This window comes from Lytechinus variegatus, chromosome 17 (genome assembly GCF_018143015.1).
Source record: "Lytechinus variegatus isolate NC3 chromosome 17, Lvar_3.0, whole genome shotgun sequence".
Classification (NCBI taxonomy): Eukaryota; Metazoa; Echinodermata; class Echinoidea; order Temnopleuroida; family Toxopneustidae; genus Lytechinus; species Lytechinus variegatus.
Window position 1 is genome coordinate 6,682,612 of NC_054756.1, and position 18,937 is coordinate 6,701,548.

The window sequence follows — 18,937 nt, forward strand, 5'->3', positions numbered from 1 at the left end:
TACCTAAATAAGCGCATCAATATCCTAGCCAGCCTCTTTTACTGAACGCGTATCAGTTTTTACGTGCTATTGGAACTAATGCTGCACAAAAATTGCATAGTGCTGCACAAAAAATGCACAGCGCTGCACGAAAAGTGCACGACTGGAAGGCTGCGCATAATTAAAGCATGAAGACGTGATTTGAATACGCACTCACCATTGGCTACATCCTTGAACCCGTTTTATAATACCAAATAACCTATGGAAAGCATTGATCACTGGTCTTATGGAATGTTCTCATTATCTTTCTTTTTAACCTGGTTACTACTGAATTCAATGACTCGTACATGTAAAAGCTGTGTACAGTGACTAGCTGGTTCCAGTAGGCAATGAATTACGATCTCTGGATATCTTACCCGTCCGTTGGATCATCCCTTGGTCTCTTGGCTGCAGCACTGCCCGGTGACGAGGATGACCCACCGGTCTGACCGCCTGAAGGCCCTATGCAATTACAAAAGATATGGTCATGGTAACTTTATGAGATAATCTATTACTGATTTCTCTCTCTCTGACAAAAGAACAAAAATTTCCTAGCAACGCAACAGAATAAATTATATTGAAATAGCTTTTGGGCTATACATGTATAAATGCATATCATCATTACTTACATGTATATATTTCATTATATTTCAAACTCTTGTCATATCAAACCTCCAATATAGAAGTTAATTACAGTGAGTTTGACTGGCTCCAGCAGCTGGCATTTTGACTAAAGCCCCTTTCACAATTGGTGGTACAACTGCTTACAACCGTTGCGATTCCATGCAACATATATTGTGACCAAATGATCACACAAGCAATTGTGAAAGCCCTAAGCAACTAAGGCTTGCTAAGGCTATACATCTTGTACGTTTTATTTTGATTGGCATAAGTGGAAAAAATGAAAGAAAACAAGCAAGAAATGGCTCATTTTCAGCTTCAAACATTTAAAAAATCCCTAGCATGAGACTTCATATGTTTGTATCTTTGAATAATTGTAAGAACAGAAAGAGTTGCCATCAAACTCTGGTACCAACCTGTATCATCGTCCCTGTGGGTCTCTTGACCTTGGGGATCCTGCTGGTCCGTGGTACGACGTTCTGCAGCAGCCATGGGCGGAGTCTGCTGAGAAGGCGGGGTCTGTGCAGTGGGTGGGGTCTGCTGGGTGGGTTGGACCGCCTGGATGGGCGTGGCAGGGGCTAAGGGGGCTACCGTAGCCGTGTCCTGCTGGAATGGTTGGTCATTGGAATCTACGGACCATGAAAAGAAAATGGACAAGAAAATTCAAAATAAAATCTAAAAGTCAAAATGTATTACAACCCAACCCCCTCCTCCCCAAACAAATACAAAAGAAATGCCTTTTAAATTTGCCCCACATTCTTATCAGAATAACTCCACTCAATTATGCATACAAGTGCTAAGTTCATCTGTCAAACTGTTCTTCAGTCAGCAAGAGAATGTATTTTCATGACCTCTGTGACCACTGAACTTTGACCACACTTTCTGAAAATTCTAACAAGATTGATGTCACTCAAATAAGAGCAAAGTTTGTTAATGTTGATCCATCCACGGTTCTTAATCATCAATGTATAAAATGATATCTGTGACCTACAACTGTATGACCTTGAAACCTCCACCGTCGATCTTAAATGTTTACTTGGAACGATTTTGAAGACGCATCATCTGACGACCTATATCATAATGCCCCAGCTACCACTAAATGAAAATAAGTGGTTTTCGTTTCACTCAAAGATGGTTTATTTGATACATGTTTACAAAAACCAATCAATTTGTATAATGCTATGCATTCTTGGTAACTCGTTCAAAAAAAAAATTCTTGCTAATTGACGGTTCTTTCATTGAAGAAGAAAAGTTCATTATTTGACTAAGCAGTCAATGTACACAAACATTTACCTTCTTGTTCTGATCCTTGGTCTGACACGGGTGCCTCTATGGTCTGCGGCATGACCGTTGCCATGGGTGTCACCATGGTAGTGGGCGTGGCCATGGTGGTGGTGATAAAGGTCACACCCGTCTGCATCCTGGTCACGGCGATGGGGCGGATGCTGGCCGTTACCTTGGCAGTGCTCTGGGAGGATGTGCCCTTGGACTGACCTACGGAGGAGGCAGGCGATGCCATTGGTCGGATGTTGGCGGTGGGCGGGGCTTCCTCCCTGGAGGTACTTGGGAAAGTGAAATTAGATATTGTTGAGTAAGCTCGATGAAGAAATAATAACGTTAAGAATAAAACATAATATAAATATAACGCTTTCTATCTTGATTAGATACTCAGGGCATTTCCGAGCAACTTATAGAGGAAAAAAAGTACTTTTCGGGTTCAAACTTTAACAATAAATACATATATGGATGTTTCTTCTAACGGTATGTCTACAAGACACCCCTGAAAATATCTTTTGATCTTATATTTCAATATGAATTAAACACTTTGATATAGGTTGCAAGAAGGCAGGAGGTCTTTGTACTTTGTAAGAAGCCCACCCACTCATAAAGCTGCAATGACAAACATATGTGCCCTTATATGCTTTATCTCACATAATCAAATCATTATATTGATGAAAATTTGCCTTAAATAATATCAGATAAAAATAGTTACAATAGGGTTCCTGAGAAGCATGGGAACTTTAAAGGTTGTAAATTCACCTCTGCCTGTCTGACGTTCCTGATGTCCCAGGTTGACTGAGTAATGTTTGATCTGACTGGTCGATCAGCGGCTGGATCTCTCTCACTTGCTCCTGGTGCTGCTGCTCTTCAAGGGCTCGTTGCTTGAAAAGTAAAAATAAAAAATTGAATAAAATTTAGTGGTGTGCACTTTGTGTTTAGGTATATGCTTTGTGGAAAGAAATTTTGAATGAAGACTTTCTTTTCAAAACGAAAGATTAGTAATGTTAACCTGTTTGATATGATTGTGTTTTACATCCCCCTCCTTGACATTTATGATGATAAATTTGTAACTTGAGAAGCTCTCACTACGACCACAAGTTCTTGGATGTAGCACACAGCAGGACTTTTGCCATTCAGCTTGTGCACTGAACTAGAAATTTTTCTTCTTCTTTAGTGATGTACATGTATGACCAAACCACTTCCGGTCTACCATTCAGTTGTAGCTAGCGCGCGTCAAGTGGCATCTGCTTTCCCATCGCATTCTAAATCTCTTCTTACATTCCAAGGAGGAATGATTGTAAAACTTGACACTTGTTTTATCCCTCTTGCTTTATACCATTCTTACCTTCAAGCTACAAGAAATTACTGTATCACACAAGTAAACGGCATGAGCTACATGTAGCTCAGGGAACTTTTGGTTATTGTCAATAGTGATAATTCTGACCAATGCCTCTGACAACATGTATTATTTTGTATATTACTTACCAGTGTTTGACGACTATCCTCGAGTTCCCTCTGTAGTTCTTGGATGCGTGATTCATACTCTGATTTCTGAGTGGCTTGGCTGCGCTCCTGCTGATTCATTAGACCATTGAACGCTGAAATCTCCCCTCTCATCTCATCGATCTGATTCTTGAACTTATTGTTCTCAGCGGTCAGCTTCTCCTTATCAGCTAAAAATGGAGGGGGGATGACAATGCCAATAAAATGTACAACTAGACATTCTGCTTACTTTTAAAAAAATGCATTGTAATAAATGGGACACGAAAATACAATCACATGAAATAGTATATACAATTATAGCAGCTGAAAGCAAAATATATACATCATCACATGACAATAGAATATACACATTTTAACTGCTAAAAAAATGGAGATCTGAATAAAACACAATTACATGACATTAAAATATTGTAATAGATAAAACAAGAAAATATAGTACAAGAGTCAAAATTATGGTGCATGGTTTGAAGTGTAAGGGTAGTATAAATGTCCACACACATGAAAAGTATGATAATGCATTATATTTAACTGAGACCGAGACTCAAAGTCACATTTAATCTACGTGGAATACCTCCCTGCATTCAAAAGGCACAGGGGCAAGACAAATTTGGCAGAATTCTGTCCAAACTGATCACTTACCACTTAGGTTGTTGATTTTCTGTCTGACATTCTGCATGAGTTTCTTGGACTTCTCGATTTGTTCCTCTTTCTCTGTCAGCTGAGATTGGAGTGCCTGCATTCATCATCAAGATGAATATGGAATCATGTTATACTTCAATGTCATGTTTACATGCTTGTCAAATATATCATTCCTGATTATTCACTGTGCAAAAATATGTCAATGTAAAATATCATGTAGCCTTCAAAAATGTAGAGTTGTACAAAATTCAAATTTCTAAAATCATACACAGGCTTACAGAGAGTATAAATACCACATTTTTCCTTGTTTTATACAGATTCTTTGCACAGACTAGTGTTTTCTATTCTATTTCTTGTACATTTCTGGGTTTTATTTCTAATGTACTAAGGCTGCAGTTTACACACACATGCTTTTATATATTTCACTTCAAAAATTTCCCACACACAATTTACAAGCTGTCCATCAAAACAGGGGGAAGGTCTTTGATGATCTTTTAACTACCATTGTATTCAATGGATAAATTGGGGTGATTAATGATTGTCTTTTATCAAGACAATGTGAAAAAGAGCAAGAAAATGGACTCAGGAAGAGGTGAAGAAAATACATGGTGGTTCATGAACCATGAGTCTCATTGATAGCATGATCAATAATATATATGCAATATGATCTTTTGCCCAAACATGACCTTTGACCCCATCATACTCATAAACACACGTGGTATTACACAAGGATCATTTCTACCAAGTGTAAATACAATTGATGCAGATTTAAAGAAATAAGAGCAAATTGAACAAAAACTTCAATAAAGATGAAGCAAACAAAGAAGTAGAAGATAATGAAGAGAAAGACATATAAGAAGGAAAGAAGAAAAGGAAAGAAGAAAACCAAATAACACTCTTCCTTTACCTTTGCTGAATCTTCTGCCGATTTCAACTGAGTGTTTTGCTGAAAAGTTATGAAGGAAAAATGAAATAACAAAGTTAGGACACCTATCAAACACGAGGAAACAGCTGTTCAACATATATTTGCAATTCATGATCAGATTTCCAAAATAATTTTGTAGAATGAATAAAGGCCGATAACAGAAAATCTCATTACCTCCTTGAGCTTTGTGACTTCCTCTTCTAATGATTTGACCTTTGCTTCTGTCTCGGGGTCAGGCTGTGGCGTCGCGGTCTTCTCCTTATCAACCTCCTCTTGGAGTTTGTCAAATTGAAGCTTAACCTCCTCGTACTGAGCTTTGTATCGGCGGCCAATCTTCTTCACCTGAAAAGATGAGGTTAAGCGTTATCAGGACATGATTCTAGGTAGTTAATTTATCCATTGAAAAAGAACTTTCTATAGCCTCGGTTTTCTCATCCTTTTGATTTGTGCGAGTCTCTATCTCTTCCTCTCTCTTACATGTAGGACATACTATGGAAGACATGGCCATCAAGCTCACTACTAACATCATGACATCCTCCTCCCTTTTCTTCATCTCCCCCTCCTTTTGCCCTCCCCTCCTTCCTTCCACCCTCTCCCCCTCCTTCTTCATATTCATCTTCTTCTTCTCTTTCTTCTTGTCCTTCTTTGTCTCATTCTTCTTCTTCCTCTTCCTCCTCTTCTTCTTCTCCTTCATATTCGTCCTCTTCTTCTTCTTCATCTCCGTTGTCTTCTCCTTCTTCTTTTCCCTCCTTCCCCACCTCCTCCTTCTTATTCCTTTCTTTTCTTTTTCCTCTTCCTCTCCCTACCTCTTCCTCAAAATCATTCTTCTTCCTGCTTCTATCCTTATTTTCATTTTCTCTTTCATGATCAGTATCCTCATCATCATCACTATACATGAAACTACCATGATCTTCACCACTCTCATCATCATCATCACAGCCATAGTAACAAACATCACTATCTCTCATTGTCCACTTACTTGATTAATGGTCTTGTCCTTATTGACCAGTTCATCCTGTTTAGCAGCAAAGCTGGCCTTGACTGAAGCAATCTCAGCCCTGGAGGAAATAAGTGAAACCATTTCCAAGTTGCAATAAATAATTCAATCAATCAATTCAATTTATTTTTCTCTGTACAAAAACAATATATAGTACAAACATGAAATAAATCAGACATAAATAAAGTATTACTGGTATACTGAAAGGGTAGCAACCAAAAATAGGTTAACCTTATGTACCTTATGTACGGCCGATCCAAATGAAATAATACATTATTATACTTAAATGACCCAATAAATAATTAGACTTCATTATACAATATATGTCATTATACAATATATGTCAGTTATTTAAACTAATTTCTTTCAAAAATGGTCTAACACTCATGCTTCAAATTATGGGTCATTTAAGTATATCTAAGAAGTTTGAAGAAAGGCATGTATTGGTTTTTGAAATGCCTGTCTTTGTTTCTTTTCATAGATTTTAATTGAATAAAATCTAATTATGTAATTATATAATACAATGTAATATTTGTACAACTGTTTTGAAAGTCAGTCTTAATTTCGAATGAATGGTGATATTAATATTTTGCAGTACAAATAACACACATATACATAGAAAGTAAAATTCATTGTGTCTGTTCTAAATAATTATTGTAGCAAAATAAAATAAGTGAAGTGCTTACTTTAAGCTGTTTTCTACTACAGATTTTTCATTTCTGCAATGAAAATGAAAATGAAAAGTAAAGATAAGACAATGGAATAAAATCAGTAATGAATAAATAACAACTTAATTGAATATTATAATTTACATTTACCAATTTATGAAAGTCGAATTCCTCAATTTTTTATCAATACATGATGTGTACCACTGACATTATGCCTAAATAAAGAACTTAATTTGAAAGACAAGAGGTGCGGATTCCATTTTTTTTTTCAAATTTATTTAGAATTCTGATTCTATTCTGAACAGAACTGAGGAATCTGTAATCTATTATTACCTTTTCATTTATTCTAAAATCAAATCCCAACTCAAAACATATCTCTTTAATGAAGCATTCATTAGATAATACTTATGCCACATGTAATTGATTAATGTTGAAGTTCTTTAAGTGTTATTGTAAATAATTTCTTATATTGTATGATTTTTTTCTGTAAAGTGCATTGAGAGTCATTACAGGTCTAAAATGTGCTATATAAGACTTTCATTATTATAATCATTACTTCATTAAATTTATTTTACAATAGTGAAAACAAAATAATAAAAATACATAATACATAAGTACATTTGCATCAAATACAAAGGAAAAAGTACACACACAAAAGAATATGCTTGTCTGGCTAATACATGAAAATATACTCACTTCGTTGAGTTGACAGTCATATGTAGCCTGCTTATCTCCGTCCTAAAAAAAAGAAAAACAAGACAAAATAAATTACATCAAGAAGGGATGATACTTGAAACTGGTTATCCTAAACAGAAAATGGCACAAAGTGAATAACTAGACATTGAGGCCCATATTCTGAAGTCGGGTTTAACTTAAACTCAGGTTTAAAGTCGTGGTTTAAGTATGGATAGCCAATTGTTACATGAATCACTAACAGTACAGATATAATATTTCAGCTCGTTTGGCTCTCAAATCATTCATAATTGTCTAAGAAGTATAAATAGATAATTGTCTGCACCATCGTTGAATCAGAAAAAGAGCTCCGTAAACATAAGAAACATACAACTTTATATAAATTTTGACACTTTGGGCTTCCCATAAGTTTAGACCATAGTTAGACCGTAGTCTAAGTTAAACCTTACTTCAGAATACGGGCATGAGAAACATTTATTGATATACACTCTCTATGCAGAACTGTAACTTTTGTTACATATTGGGGGAAACTATATTGCCAAAAGCGTAACTCCATAAAGTAAACAATGAACGGATAAAGACAGAAAGGGACTTACTTTTGTTGTCCTAATTCAGACTTCAGCCTGGACACATCAGCTCTACACACGGAATAAGAAAAAAAATACATATATTTCAGAAAGTCGTATACAAAATTATTATAAAACCTTACTTCTGATAATTATTCCCAAACTGTATATTTCAATAGTATCCCACTTCTACAGTTAAGGATCTAGTCCATCTCAAAATAATGAAAAAAGGAGAATTCAAGATAAATAATTTCATAGAAGTAAAATCATGAAAAAATAGATTTAGAAAATTATCAATCATCTGACACACACAAATAATTTTTCAGCAAATAATTTCAGAATGTACCGTAAATCTAATCACTGGACAGTTCATTACTTCATTTCAATTAAATGAATTAAAGTTATATATGCATGTTGGCATACCATGTTTATATTGAAAATTTCTCAGCAATTACACAATTTCTTCCATTATCTTTAGGCACATCCTTTTCTTTATTTATAACTACACACTCTCGGATGGTCGTTCTATTTGAGTTGGTACCGACTCATTTTGAAATCATTACCACAGTTGGCAATCGTCTCCAATGTCATCAATGAAAACAATTTAGTGCACACCTCCCGAGCATGATCAGACAGATGCTGAGATGCATTGGCCTGTATTCTGAAGTCTGGTTTAACTTAAACTCAGGTTTAAAGTTGTGGTTTAAGTATGGAAAGCAAATTGTTACATAAATCACTAACAGTAGAGATATCATACTTCAGCTCATTTGGCTCTCAAATCATTCATAATTGTCTAGATAGTATAGATGATTGTCTTCACCATCGATGAATCAGGAAAGAGCACAGTAAACATAAGAAACGTACAACTTAATAAACATTTTGACACTTTTGGCTTCCCATAATTTTAGCACAGAGTTAGACCATGGTCTAAGTTAAACCTGACTTCAGAATACGGGCCATTATGTTTCATATGCAACTAGGAATTGAAGATCTAAAGTTGCACTTCATTGTAAGTGAAACAGATTCCACATCATATTTGCATTGTATTTTACTTCATACCAGTTTATAAGGGATAAATAGTACCCCAATTAGCTATTTCTTTATTAAATAGCATCCCTTTCAGATGGTGTTTCATCACATAAAGCTGTTATAAACAAGCGCCTAAAAGAACTGCTGGTAATCCTTTCTGTGACACTAAATCACCATCAATGAAGATTTGGTGAATATCATTTAGCATAAGGATCACCAGTAGTTCGTAAATTCGCTCATAACTCATGGACAGCTTTATAAAACACCCACTTGGACTGAACTTACTTGTGTCTCATGATCTCCTCGGTCTTCTCAGATATCAGCTTCTTATTCTGATCCCGCTCAGCCCTGAATGAAAATAAACAAGAGAAAAGAGAAAGGCTCAAGTTTCACGTGGCATTAGAGAACCATGGATGATAATGATAATAATGACAACTTCTATTAAGGCTTGATGAGGCTTGTACCTGCCTAATTGTAACTCTTGTGGAATGGAGGAGTATCACCTTAGTTATAGCTGAGCAGTCATACTGCTGTAGACACAGAAAATTGGGTTTAGGCAATTTTGCATAGTGCATAATCTAGAGTCTGAAGTACATGTAGCAAGCCTAGATTCACTATGTACTGTGGAGAAGAATACTGTCTAGTCTTCAAACTAGACATGGCATAATTTGTTTAAGTATATGGGTCTGTGCTTGCAGACTACTTAGATACTTCTGATAAAGTATGTGGGTAGTATAGAAGAAAGTATATCATTATCGAAACACTTTGCAATTTTTATGAAACTTAGAGAGGATTTTCTTGTATTAATCTGGATCTGTCCTGTTGGTTACAGTATATGGGTCTCAGCTCATAGACTACTTATATACTTTCTGATAAAGTAAGTATGCGGGGAGTATAGAAGCAAATATATCTTTATCAAATCACTTTGCAATTTACTTGAAACTTACAAGAGTTTCTTGTATTCCTCAGGGTCTGTCCTGTTGGACTTCTCGATGAGCTGGTTGGTTCGCTGCTTCCAGCGGTTCACCTCGTTAGACAGGGCGACCTTCTCGGCAGCCAGGGCATCCCTCTGCGCTGTGATGGTACGGGTCTGTTCCTGGCGAGGGATGATAGCCGCCTCGAGCTCACTCACCTGAAAGAAAAATGGTACCATATTTCAATGTAAAAAAGATGCATAGCCATGGTGTACAGATATACCTACAGGGGTACATAAATCAAACACAATAATGACACGTGACATGCAATTGAGCCTAACTTTGTTGTTTTGCGTTGTGGGCGTTGTGGTGTGCGCCTGTAATCCAAGCTGTGGGGAAGTTACAAATTGATGCAGAGGTTTGAGGTTCAATCCCTGGTCACGTCTTTCGGATGGTGACGTTAAAGGTCGGTCCCAGACGTAAATAATCATATCTGATTGATACACGTCTGACAAAAATCAAATACACACACATGCAGTGTATGCACCATGGACAGCTATTACAGTATAAATTTGTGGTTTTCGTTTTCTTTCAAAGCTTGCACCTATTTGTAAACAAATTCCAAAGTAAATAAACAAAGTTACATTGGTTTAGTAATCCCTAATAAAGAAATGCAATGGTTTGCCCAAAAAGTAATACAGGCTGATGGTTTCATATCATGTAGAGGCAATTGTTATAGAAGCAATAATTTGTATTATATATTCTAAAAAGTAACTTCTTGATGATTTAAGGGAACCAATCGGGCCAACTGAGAGGAATATAAGTGCACAAGGAATAACACGAGAGGGTGTGTAAACAGAAGATTGCACTGTTCATACCTTCGCCTTCAGCTGCTGTAACTGCTGTTCCAACCTCTCCTTCTCCTCCCTCAGAAGTCTGTTGCTATCTGTGACAACATTTAAACTCTGGACTTTCTTCATTAAATCTTGGTGTTGGGCTGATGACTGAACAAGAACCTATAGAAAGAGAAAGAAAGAGATGAAATCAATGTTAAAGTACAGCATTCCTTGTCATTTTGGGGGAGTGACTATACTCACAGATGTTCAAAATAAACACTATACACTTCAAGGATATACAGTGCGTATCCAAAAAAATTGTTTACACTTTGTAAAAGCCCCGAGAATTATATAATATGAACAAAAAATAATACATAAATAGAACCATCCGATCACTATTTCACATATGAAATCAATGTCAAAGGTCAACTCAAAGTACAGTATTCCTTGTCATTCACGGGATTTTGCCTGGGCCCACAGTGATTTTTCCCTGCTTACCTGGGCTCTCTCCCGTTCTCCAGACAGGCTCTTCTGCGCTTGCTCCAGCTGGTTCTGAAGATGCTCACTCTTGTGCTTGAGCCTCAGGGTCTCCGTCTGGGCCAGCTCGAACCGGCTCTCCGCCAACTCCTTCTCGCGCCTCAAGAACCTGTAAAAGTCCATTGAAGGGATCGTTAACATTGTTCAGGATCTAAACATATTTTGTCTCTTGCAGCAAACCTTTAGGTCAGATGGGACAATTTCAAGCTAATCAATAGCATTATTGCTACACCAATGATCATCTGTCATGAGCGTCCACGTGGAAGCTAAACAAACCTCCACAAAGTTACTCAATCTCTTTATTATAATTTATATTGTAGACCTCCAAACCCATGTAACTGGAAGATGTGAATTGATTTTTGCTCAAAAAAGGAGAGAAACAGTATTCAACGTACGATTGTGCAACAAAATTATCATGAAAAATAGTAATATCATACCATAACAAGAGATTGAAGTGGTAACAAAAAATCATACTTTTGCTCTAAATCCAAAATAGTCGAGAGGTCTGGTGATGTAAGGATTTCACATAATTCAACCAACTGACATTATTCATACAGCAAGTTCTTTCAATGCTATGGTGCTACGTTTACATGTATTTTAAAAACTATTGTTTTTATACAACATCATATATTTTGGACAAAGGGCAATCCCATGATATAATCCACCTTTTTGTATGTCCAAACCCCGTATTTGCTTCACTCATTATCTAATCATGGGATGATAATCTGAGAGCATTAGTAATGTTTTTTCACATGAAGCCCTACATCCCAAGTTATTGCCCGGTCAAAATGGCAAAGAACCTGTGCATGGATGCAAATCACTGACAACAAGGTGGTTGAGAGGATGAATTGTGATTTGTGTTTTAAAGGGGAATGAAACCTTTGGAACAAATAGGCTTGTGTAGAAACAGAAAAATCAAAGAATAAGAATAAAGAAAATTTGAGAAAAATCGGACAAATAGTGAGAAAGTTATGAGCATTTGAATATTGCAATCACTAATGCTATGGTGATCCTCACTTTGGCAATGCGACAAGGATGTGTGATGTCACTGATGAACAACTTTCCCTTTGGTGGACTATAAAATACCCTCAAAATGTCTCTTTTTGCTTTTTCTTATGATGATACAAACTCTTTATCCATGATGTATTCTTAAAAAATATGTATTACATGCCCTTATGTAAACAGAACACATTATTTATGGACAGATGTTATGAAAGAGGCAATTCTAGTGAAATATATACCAAAGTTGTTCACAAGTGACATCACACATCTTTGTCGCATTGCCAATTTGCTATCTCCATAGCATTAGTGATCGCAATATTCAAATGCTCATAACTTTCTCATTATTTGTCCGATTTTTCTCAAACTTTCGTTGATCTGTTTCTTTGATTTTTCTGTTTTCACACAAGCTATCTTGTTCCAATGGTTTCATTCTCCTTTAATACAACCCCAAATAGAAGTGCAATTGTAGGGGAATCGGACAAGAATTTGTATTCATTCATGAAAGCCATTTAATAAAATTGTAAGCTAGGCATGACTTCATGTACGACTGGTATTTCTTTCTTTCCATACACCAAATTTTCAATGGTGTTAATTTAGGTCCAAGAATGGGGTCACCAGTCATGCATACAGTTTTTTGTAATAATCTTATAGGGCAGTTCCATAAAATAATCAACCATTTTTTACGTCCCACCCCCATTTTTCTCAAGTTTTACTTCACTTCATAAACTGACCAAGTCATGGTCATTTGAGAGCATTACACACTGTCAAAAGAACAAGAAATCAGAAACAGAGATTCATGAAAGTCCCACATATAGGGGGTCGGACGTACATATTTTATGGAATTGCCCTATAGTTATAATGAAACATCCACCAAGTCATGTAATAACAGAAAAGCTATATTTCTTACTTGATAACATCCAGAAGCTGTTCTGCCGATTTGTCTTCTTCTCGGAGAGAAATACTGGTGTTTGCAAAGTCCTTGGCATGTGATGACTGCTTTAACATCCTATTACTCAACTGCAATTACAAAGAGGAAAATATTTTACAGATAGTGCCTACCTAGAATTTGAATATAACATTTCCTCTCCCCGACAAAGTTGTATTTTTCCCAAGGGATTATATTTTGCCCGGAGTGCGCAGCGCTGAAGGAAAATATATAGCTTCAGAGGGGAGTTAAAATGTTATTTATTAAAAAGATAGACCAGGCAATATCTGTTATAATATATAGTCTATGTGGATTCGCCATCAGAGATTGCATTTATCATCTCTCTCTGATTAACCCGAAATTCTTGCTGCAGCTCTGATCCATTTACGTAATACAAATTTTTAAAGAAAATAATCATAACATCAACATGTTAACACTAGCGCATACATCAAATAAACTACCGAATTACGCAACTTGTAAGCAGTGTGCGGCGTCACCTTAGTGAATATAAGCCGCAACTGACAATACAACGCAGTTATATTCACGAAGGTGACGTCAAATCCTAGAATATAGCGCGATCCTCGCTGCTATGGTCATGTGATTGCGTATTGACCAATCTCTGATTCAAATCTACATAACCTATGTAATATTGATTTATTATTGCATGGAATACACTGGGTTACGCGTTTGGTGTTGGAAGCACAACTGAAACCATCTGTGCTCGCTCCAACACCAACAACATATCAAACTATTAACTCCAGTTAGTCAGATCAGTTACAGGACCGGACTTCACTTTCAGTTTGGTGCTGTTCTACTATGAAAATCTACATACAACATACACCAAAGACACTGAGTGATTTCAAGTTCGGTGTTGGCCTTGGTGTTGGTGTTGAAATTTCGATTGCTTCCCCTAGCTCCAAAACTTATTAAGAGTTTGTAAAACTGATCCAGATCACATAATTGACATCTCTGCAACTAGTGAGTGACTTTTCGGGACCATCCTCTTTTTGTTTGGTGTTATAATCGTGTAAAAATTGACCCAACACCAACACCAAAAGGTCAACACTGAACTTGAAATCACCCACTGAGTAAAATTCTTGCTTAGACTGGAATTAAGAACCCAACCCATGAGTGTCAATGGATACCCGCACTGATGAGAGAGCTGATGCTAGTGCGCATTTACATTTGGTGTATGGTCATCGTAGGACGCCCACAGTATTTATCGTATCCTACCAATCACATTCAATCTCATTATACCTTGGTCACATTTGCTCTACGGCAGCCGTACGGTTGAGTTGAAAACAGCCGTTTTAAAGAGAAATGCCAGTAGTTGCAGTAAACACTGATTTCATGAGAAAGTATGTAAAACCAGGCTTAATTGTCTGTATATCATCGAGGATCTAGATCTGGTACAGTTACATAATCTGAACTTTGTGAAATCTTGAAATCTACGCTGAAAAATGTTCACACTGAAGATCACCAACACCGATAGGCACACGTGGGACAGTGTATTATTATTGCTGGAATAAAGACCCGACGGAAGTGACCGAATCCGCGCTTATTTTGCTTATTTCTCAGCAATTACACTATTTCTTCCAGAATCCTTTGGCACATATTTTTTATTCATACAAACAGACACCTGGGTGGTCATTATTTTAGATTCTGTAAAAAGTCATTTTGAGATCGTTACCAATACTGGAATTTATCTTTAACATTTCATTTACAAGCTACATATACAGGTGGTTTGTATAAAAATTAATAACACGGCTGTTTTCGACTCGCCGTAGAGCAAATGTGTATTAGGGTGGCACATGACAATTGCACAATTTTCGTACAACTTCTCAATCACTACACATTCCACATTTGTTTAGAGCAGAATTCCACAATTGTGTTTTATGTTGAAAGATCACAGCCATTGTATGGCCGTTGTATAATTACTGCTTAAGAGGATATAAATAACTCAAACATTCTTACTGCTTCTAGCTGTTGATGCAACATCTGGTTCTGATTCTCAAGCTCTTTGTTTCTCTGTGCGAGCTGCTCTACCTCGGCCTTCTGAATACGAAGTTGCTCCTTCCACGATGTCTGAAATGATCAATAGTTTAGGCTCAATACATTCCTTGTCATGCAGTCAGGCATAAAATTCACAGGATAAACTAAACATACAGATGTTCAAAATAAACACTATGCACTACGATGATATAGATGTGTGAGAAGTACAAAGGGTTTTGAACTTGGAAAGGCAAATCTTTATCGAAAAATAAAAGAAACAAAAATACAAACAGAAGTCATTGCTAAAGAGTTGATGTGAAATAATTACAATAATAATCCGCTTTTATATAGCGCTTAATCCATCGGAACGACGTGTCTAAGCGCTTTACAGATATATTATTACCCCGGTCATCGGATTCAATCAGTCATTCCCGCACACAATGTGTGCACATCCTCCACTCCCTGGGGAGTATTCCAGTCAGTCGCCTGTGAGGCGCACACAATACTGGAAAGCTACAATGACTTTCACATCCTACCGGGTACCCATTTAGCACCTGGGTCGAGAGTGGCAAAGTGTGGATTAACGCCTTGCCAAAGGACGCCAGACCGCGGTGGGATTCGAACACACGACCCTCTGTTTACAAGGCGAGAGTCAGAACCACTACACCACTGTAACAATAACTATTTAATCAAAGAACACAGTTTTTTTCTTGAACAAAGATTCTAATGTAAAGCAACCCAGAAATTCTGACAAAACTCGATTTTCAATCAAAATGGAACAGAATTATCAAAACCAAGTGAAAAGTAGACAGATATTCATGTATTTATTTTTGTGTTCTATTTGTATTCCAGAGCAACCTTACCTCTGATGAATCGAGTGATGTTTGCAACTTCTTAGCAACTTCCTCTACCTCTGCCATTTTACTGTTGTGACTGGCGAGCTACAAGAAATGAAAGAGTGCTTAGTAAACAGGGTTGTAATAAAAAACTTTTTTTATTTACAAAAACAAATAAAACGCTTTTTAATGTTTTAAAACGTTATAAATCGTTTTAAAACATTTTTTTCCCCAACGAACGATGCAATTTCGTGTAAATCAGTTAAATTATACACTTAATACAGTATGATTTAAGCTCTTGATGTTTTAAATACATTTTTGGAGTATAAAGTAAGAGATGACTACAATTTTTGTTACTAAATTTCCAACAGAAAATTATATATTTTTCCCAAAATTACTAAATCATGGAAATTGAATGCCGAAAAAGTAAGTTGACATTTTATAAGTTTATTCCTCATGCATGTACATGTACATACATCATGTAGTCTCAGGGTATTTTGAGTCTTGGTAATCTAGGGGTGAGAAGAATTTGCACAATGTAAGAAAATGACATAATCTATTAAACTATGGGCTTTCAAAGCTTAATTTCATTTAATCATTATGCTTTATTTCATTTGAATTATACCAATTTTAGTACACGAAATACAAGTTTGGGTTTAAATCTATAAAGAAAGCCCTTGACCTACTTATTTCTTTAATTGAGGATTCTGATCAAAATAATTTTCAATATTTGATTTAACTGTTTTTATAAGATATTTTTATGTACAATTTTTTGGTTACTTTTTTTTATGGCAATTATTGGCAATAATTATCCAGTCAGTAACAAAAAGTACAAATATTGATAAAGATACATATGTTGGCCAAAAAAATTGCATTGGCTTTATACATGAAATCACTTTATTGAGCAATTTAGGGTCTGACAGGCACTTGTGTAATATAACCGCATATCCATGATTGTATCCCTGTGCGTATGGCTTGGTCCACTATACTTGATCATTACCACTTTTTATACAGTGTATATACTTTAATGTAGATTTATTTGTATGCGTACATATTACTTATTGATTTACCAATTTATATATATGTTATTTATTATTTATTACAAAGTATAGGAAGTTACAGTGTCTATCATGAATACCCTCTCTCTCTCTTTCTCTCTCTCACTTCCTTGCTCTCCTACCTCAGCCGCGCAGCTTTTGAAATTTTTACTATTACATAGGTGTTTTTATTGCTAAACAATGGATGATTTATTGTCTCTATGTCTCCATTTAAGCATCCTCACACCAGGGTGCCCTTCATATTGACTTATGTTTCAGTGAATGTTCGGTGTGGGCCTGTGTCTGAGCGTATGATTGACATATTTGTAGAGGAGTGTACATGGGGGGGGAGTTTTTGTGCAGAATGTGAGGAAATGTGCGTGGTTCTTGTGAACACTGGGTAGTTGTTGCATGGTGATTGCAGTCACGACAGAAGGGTACTCTGGTGTGGGGGTTGCGGGGTGGAGGTACAGTGCCAGTCGTACGTCCTTGACACCTGCTTGCCTGTTTCGGTCAGAGAGCATTAGATAATCTATCGTTCTCTGGTAGGACGGGTACACGGGTGTTGAGATGTGTGACTGGTACTGTGTAAGTAGGTTGCACAATTGCATTGTCTTATTTCTCTCTGACGTCTCTTCTTTTCTTATCTTCTATTTTTCTCATCTATCCTCTATGATCTCATTCTTCCCCTTACCTTCTCTCTCTTTTCTTCTTGTACAGTTGTGCAATACATATTTTAACAGTTATGATTGTTTGTTAATTGTATTATTTATGCCATTGTTTATTACTACTTGTTTGTAACTTCATGCCCGAAAAGCGAATTTTGTGTATTCTTATGCATGACAATAAATTATCTTGAATCTTGAATAAAAAATAGTCTTGAACGATATGACGTAGCCCTGTCATGCTCATGGATTTATCATAGAAATTTTTGAGGGGGCCATTACAGTCCCCTGTGATTGTTAGGGTTAACCCTAAATAGACTGGGCTATTTCGATGCCTAAGATGACTGGGGGGGCTGATTAACCCCCCCCCCCTTATGATCTCGGCCGTCGATCGCGCGACCGCGACGAAACTTGGCACGCGCGTTACCCATGGCATAATCTACCAAATTACAAGATCAAATTCTGTGAAATATCTCATTGCTAATTAATGCGCAAAATCAAAATTTTGCTTTAATTAACTAAATAATACCCCTAAAAATGCTAATATTTGGTACACAGATACTTTATATGAATCTGATCAAATGTACTTTAAAAAAAATTAAAATCGAATTAATTTTCTAATGTATTTTATTGTTTTCTAAATTTCTTATGTATTTCCATGTTTTTTACTTTTTGTTTTTATTGTTTTTTCAACGGAAATTTTCGGGGACTTTATTTTGACCATAAACAAGACAAAATTAATTGATAGAAATGAGAGTTGATGATGTCCCTCACTCACTTTTGTTTTCCATTGTTTGAACCATACAATATTTAAATTTTTACAGGTTTGATGACCATCTAATCCACTTTTTTCTGTTACTTGGTGAGAAAGATCTGAATCTGTTACATTGTATAAAGGATTGAGTTTAAAATGGATTTCACTTACTTGTTCTTTGACAGTGACAAGCTGTTTCATATCAGCAGCATGTAAGAGGAATTCCCTTTCATACTTATCTTGCATCTGAAATGTGACAACACAATATTAAAGATCAACCACAGTAAACCAAGCAAAGCAACATTTTGTGGCAATTTCGTGAACATACATGTATCTCTGAATAGAAATCTAAATGGTCAAAGTTCACCACTATTCAGCAGTTTTTCAAACGGGCTAGAAAAGGGGTTAGAAAATGTGGCTACAAAATGGCAAGTTGCTCACTGTGAACACAGGATAAGGCATCAATGTAAGTAGAACAGAATTAAATGAAAACAAGAGG

General features: G+C 36.3%; 1 protein-coding gene across 3 annotated transcripts in view; it reads right to left on the bottom strand.

The window, feature by feature from the left end:
- LOC121431125 (nucleoprotein TPR-like) overlaps nucleotides 1-18,937 on the bottom strand; it is a 70,252-nt gene that overhangs the window by 16,950 nt on the left and 34,365 nt on the right. For all 3 annotated transcript variants that reach the window (XM_041628628.1, XM_041628627.1, XM_041628629.1), the window contains 20 exons: nucleotides 18,610-18,684; nucleotides 16,010-16,087; nucleotides 15,129-15,239; nucleotides 13,137-13,246; nucleotides 11,189-11,336; nucleotides 10,733-10,870; nucleotides 9,888-10,072; nucleotides 9,226-9,288; nucleotides 7,942-7,983; nucleotides 7,349-7,390; nucleotides 6,671-6,703; nucleotides 5,967-6,045; nucleotides 5,162-5,329; nucleotides 4,970-5,008; nucleotides 4,063-4,156; nucleotides 3,406-3,593; nucleotides 2,680-2,801; nucleotides 1,933-2,201; nucleotides 1,056-1,268; nucleotides 396-480 (listed from right to left, as the gene is read on the bottom strand). In XM_041628628.1, the coding sequence (XP_041484562.1) occupies nucleotides 396-480; nucleotides 1,056-1,268; nucleotides 1,933-2,201; nucleotides 2,680-2,801; nucleotides 3,406-3,593; nucleotides 4,063-4,156; nucleotides 4,970-5,008; nucleotides 5,162-5,329; nucleotides 5,967-6,045; nucleotides 6,671-6,703; nucleotides 7,349-7,390; nucleotides 7,942-7,983; nucleotides 9,226-9,288; nucleotides 9,888-10,072; nucleotides 10,733-10,870; nucleotides 11,189-11,336; nucleotides 13,137-13,246; nucleotides 15,129-15,239; nucleotides 16,010-16,087; nucleotides 18,610-18,684 (2,282 nt within the window). The remainder of the gene's footprint in view (nucleotides 1-395; nucleotides 481-1,055; nucleotides 1,269-1,932; nucleotides 2,202-2,679; nucleotides 2,802-3,405; nucleotides 3,594-4,062; nucleotides 4,157-4,969; nucleotides 5,009-5,161; nucleotides 5,330-5,966; nucleotides 6,046-6,670; nucleotides 6,704-7,348; nucleotides 7,391-7,941; nucleotides 7,984-9,225; nucleotides 9,289-9,887; nucleotides 10,073-10,732; nucleotides 10,871-11,188; nucleotides 11,337-13,136; nucleotides 13,247-15,128; nucleotides 15,240-16,009; nucleotides 16,088-18,609; nucleotides 18,685-18,937) is intronic.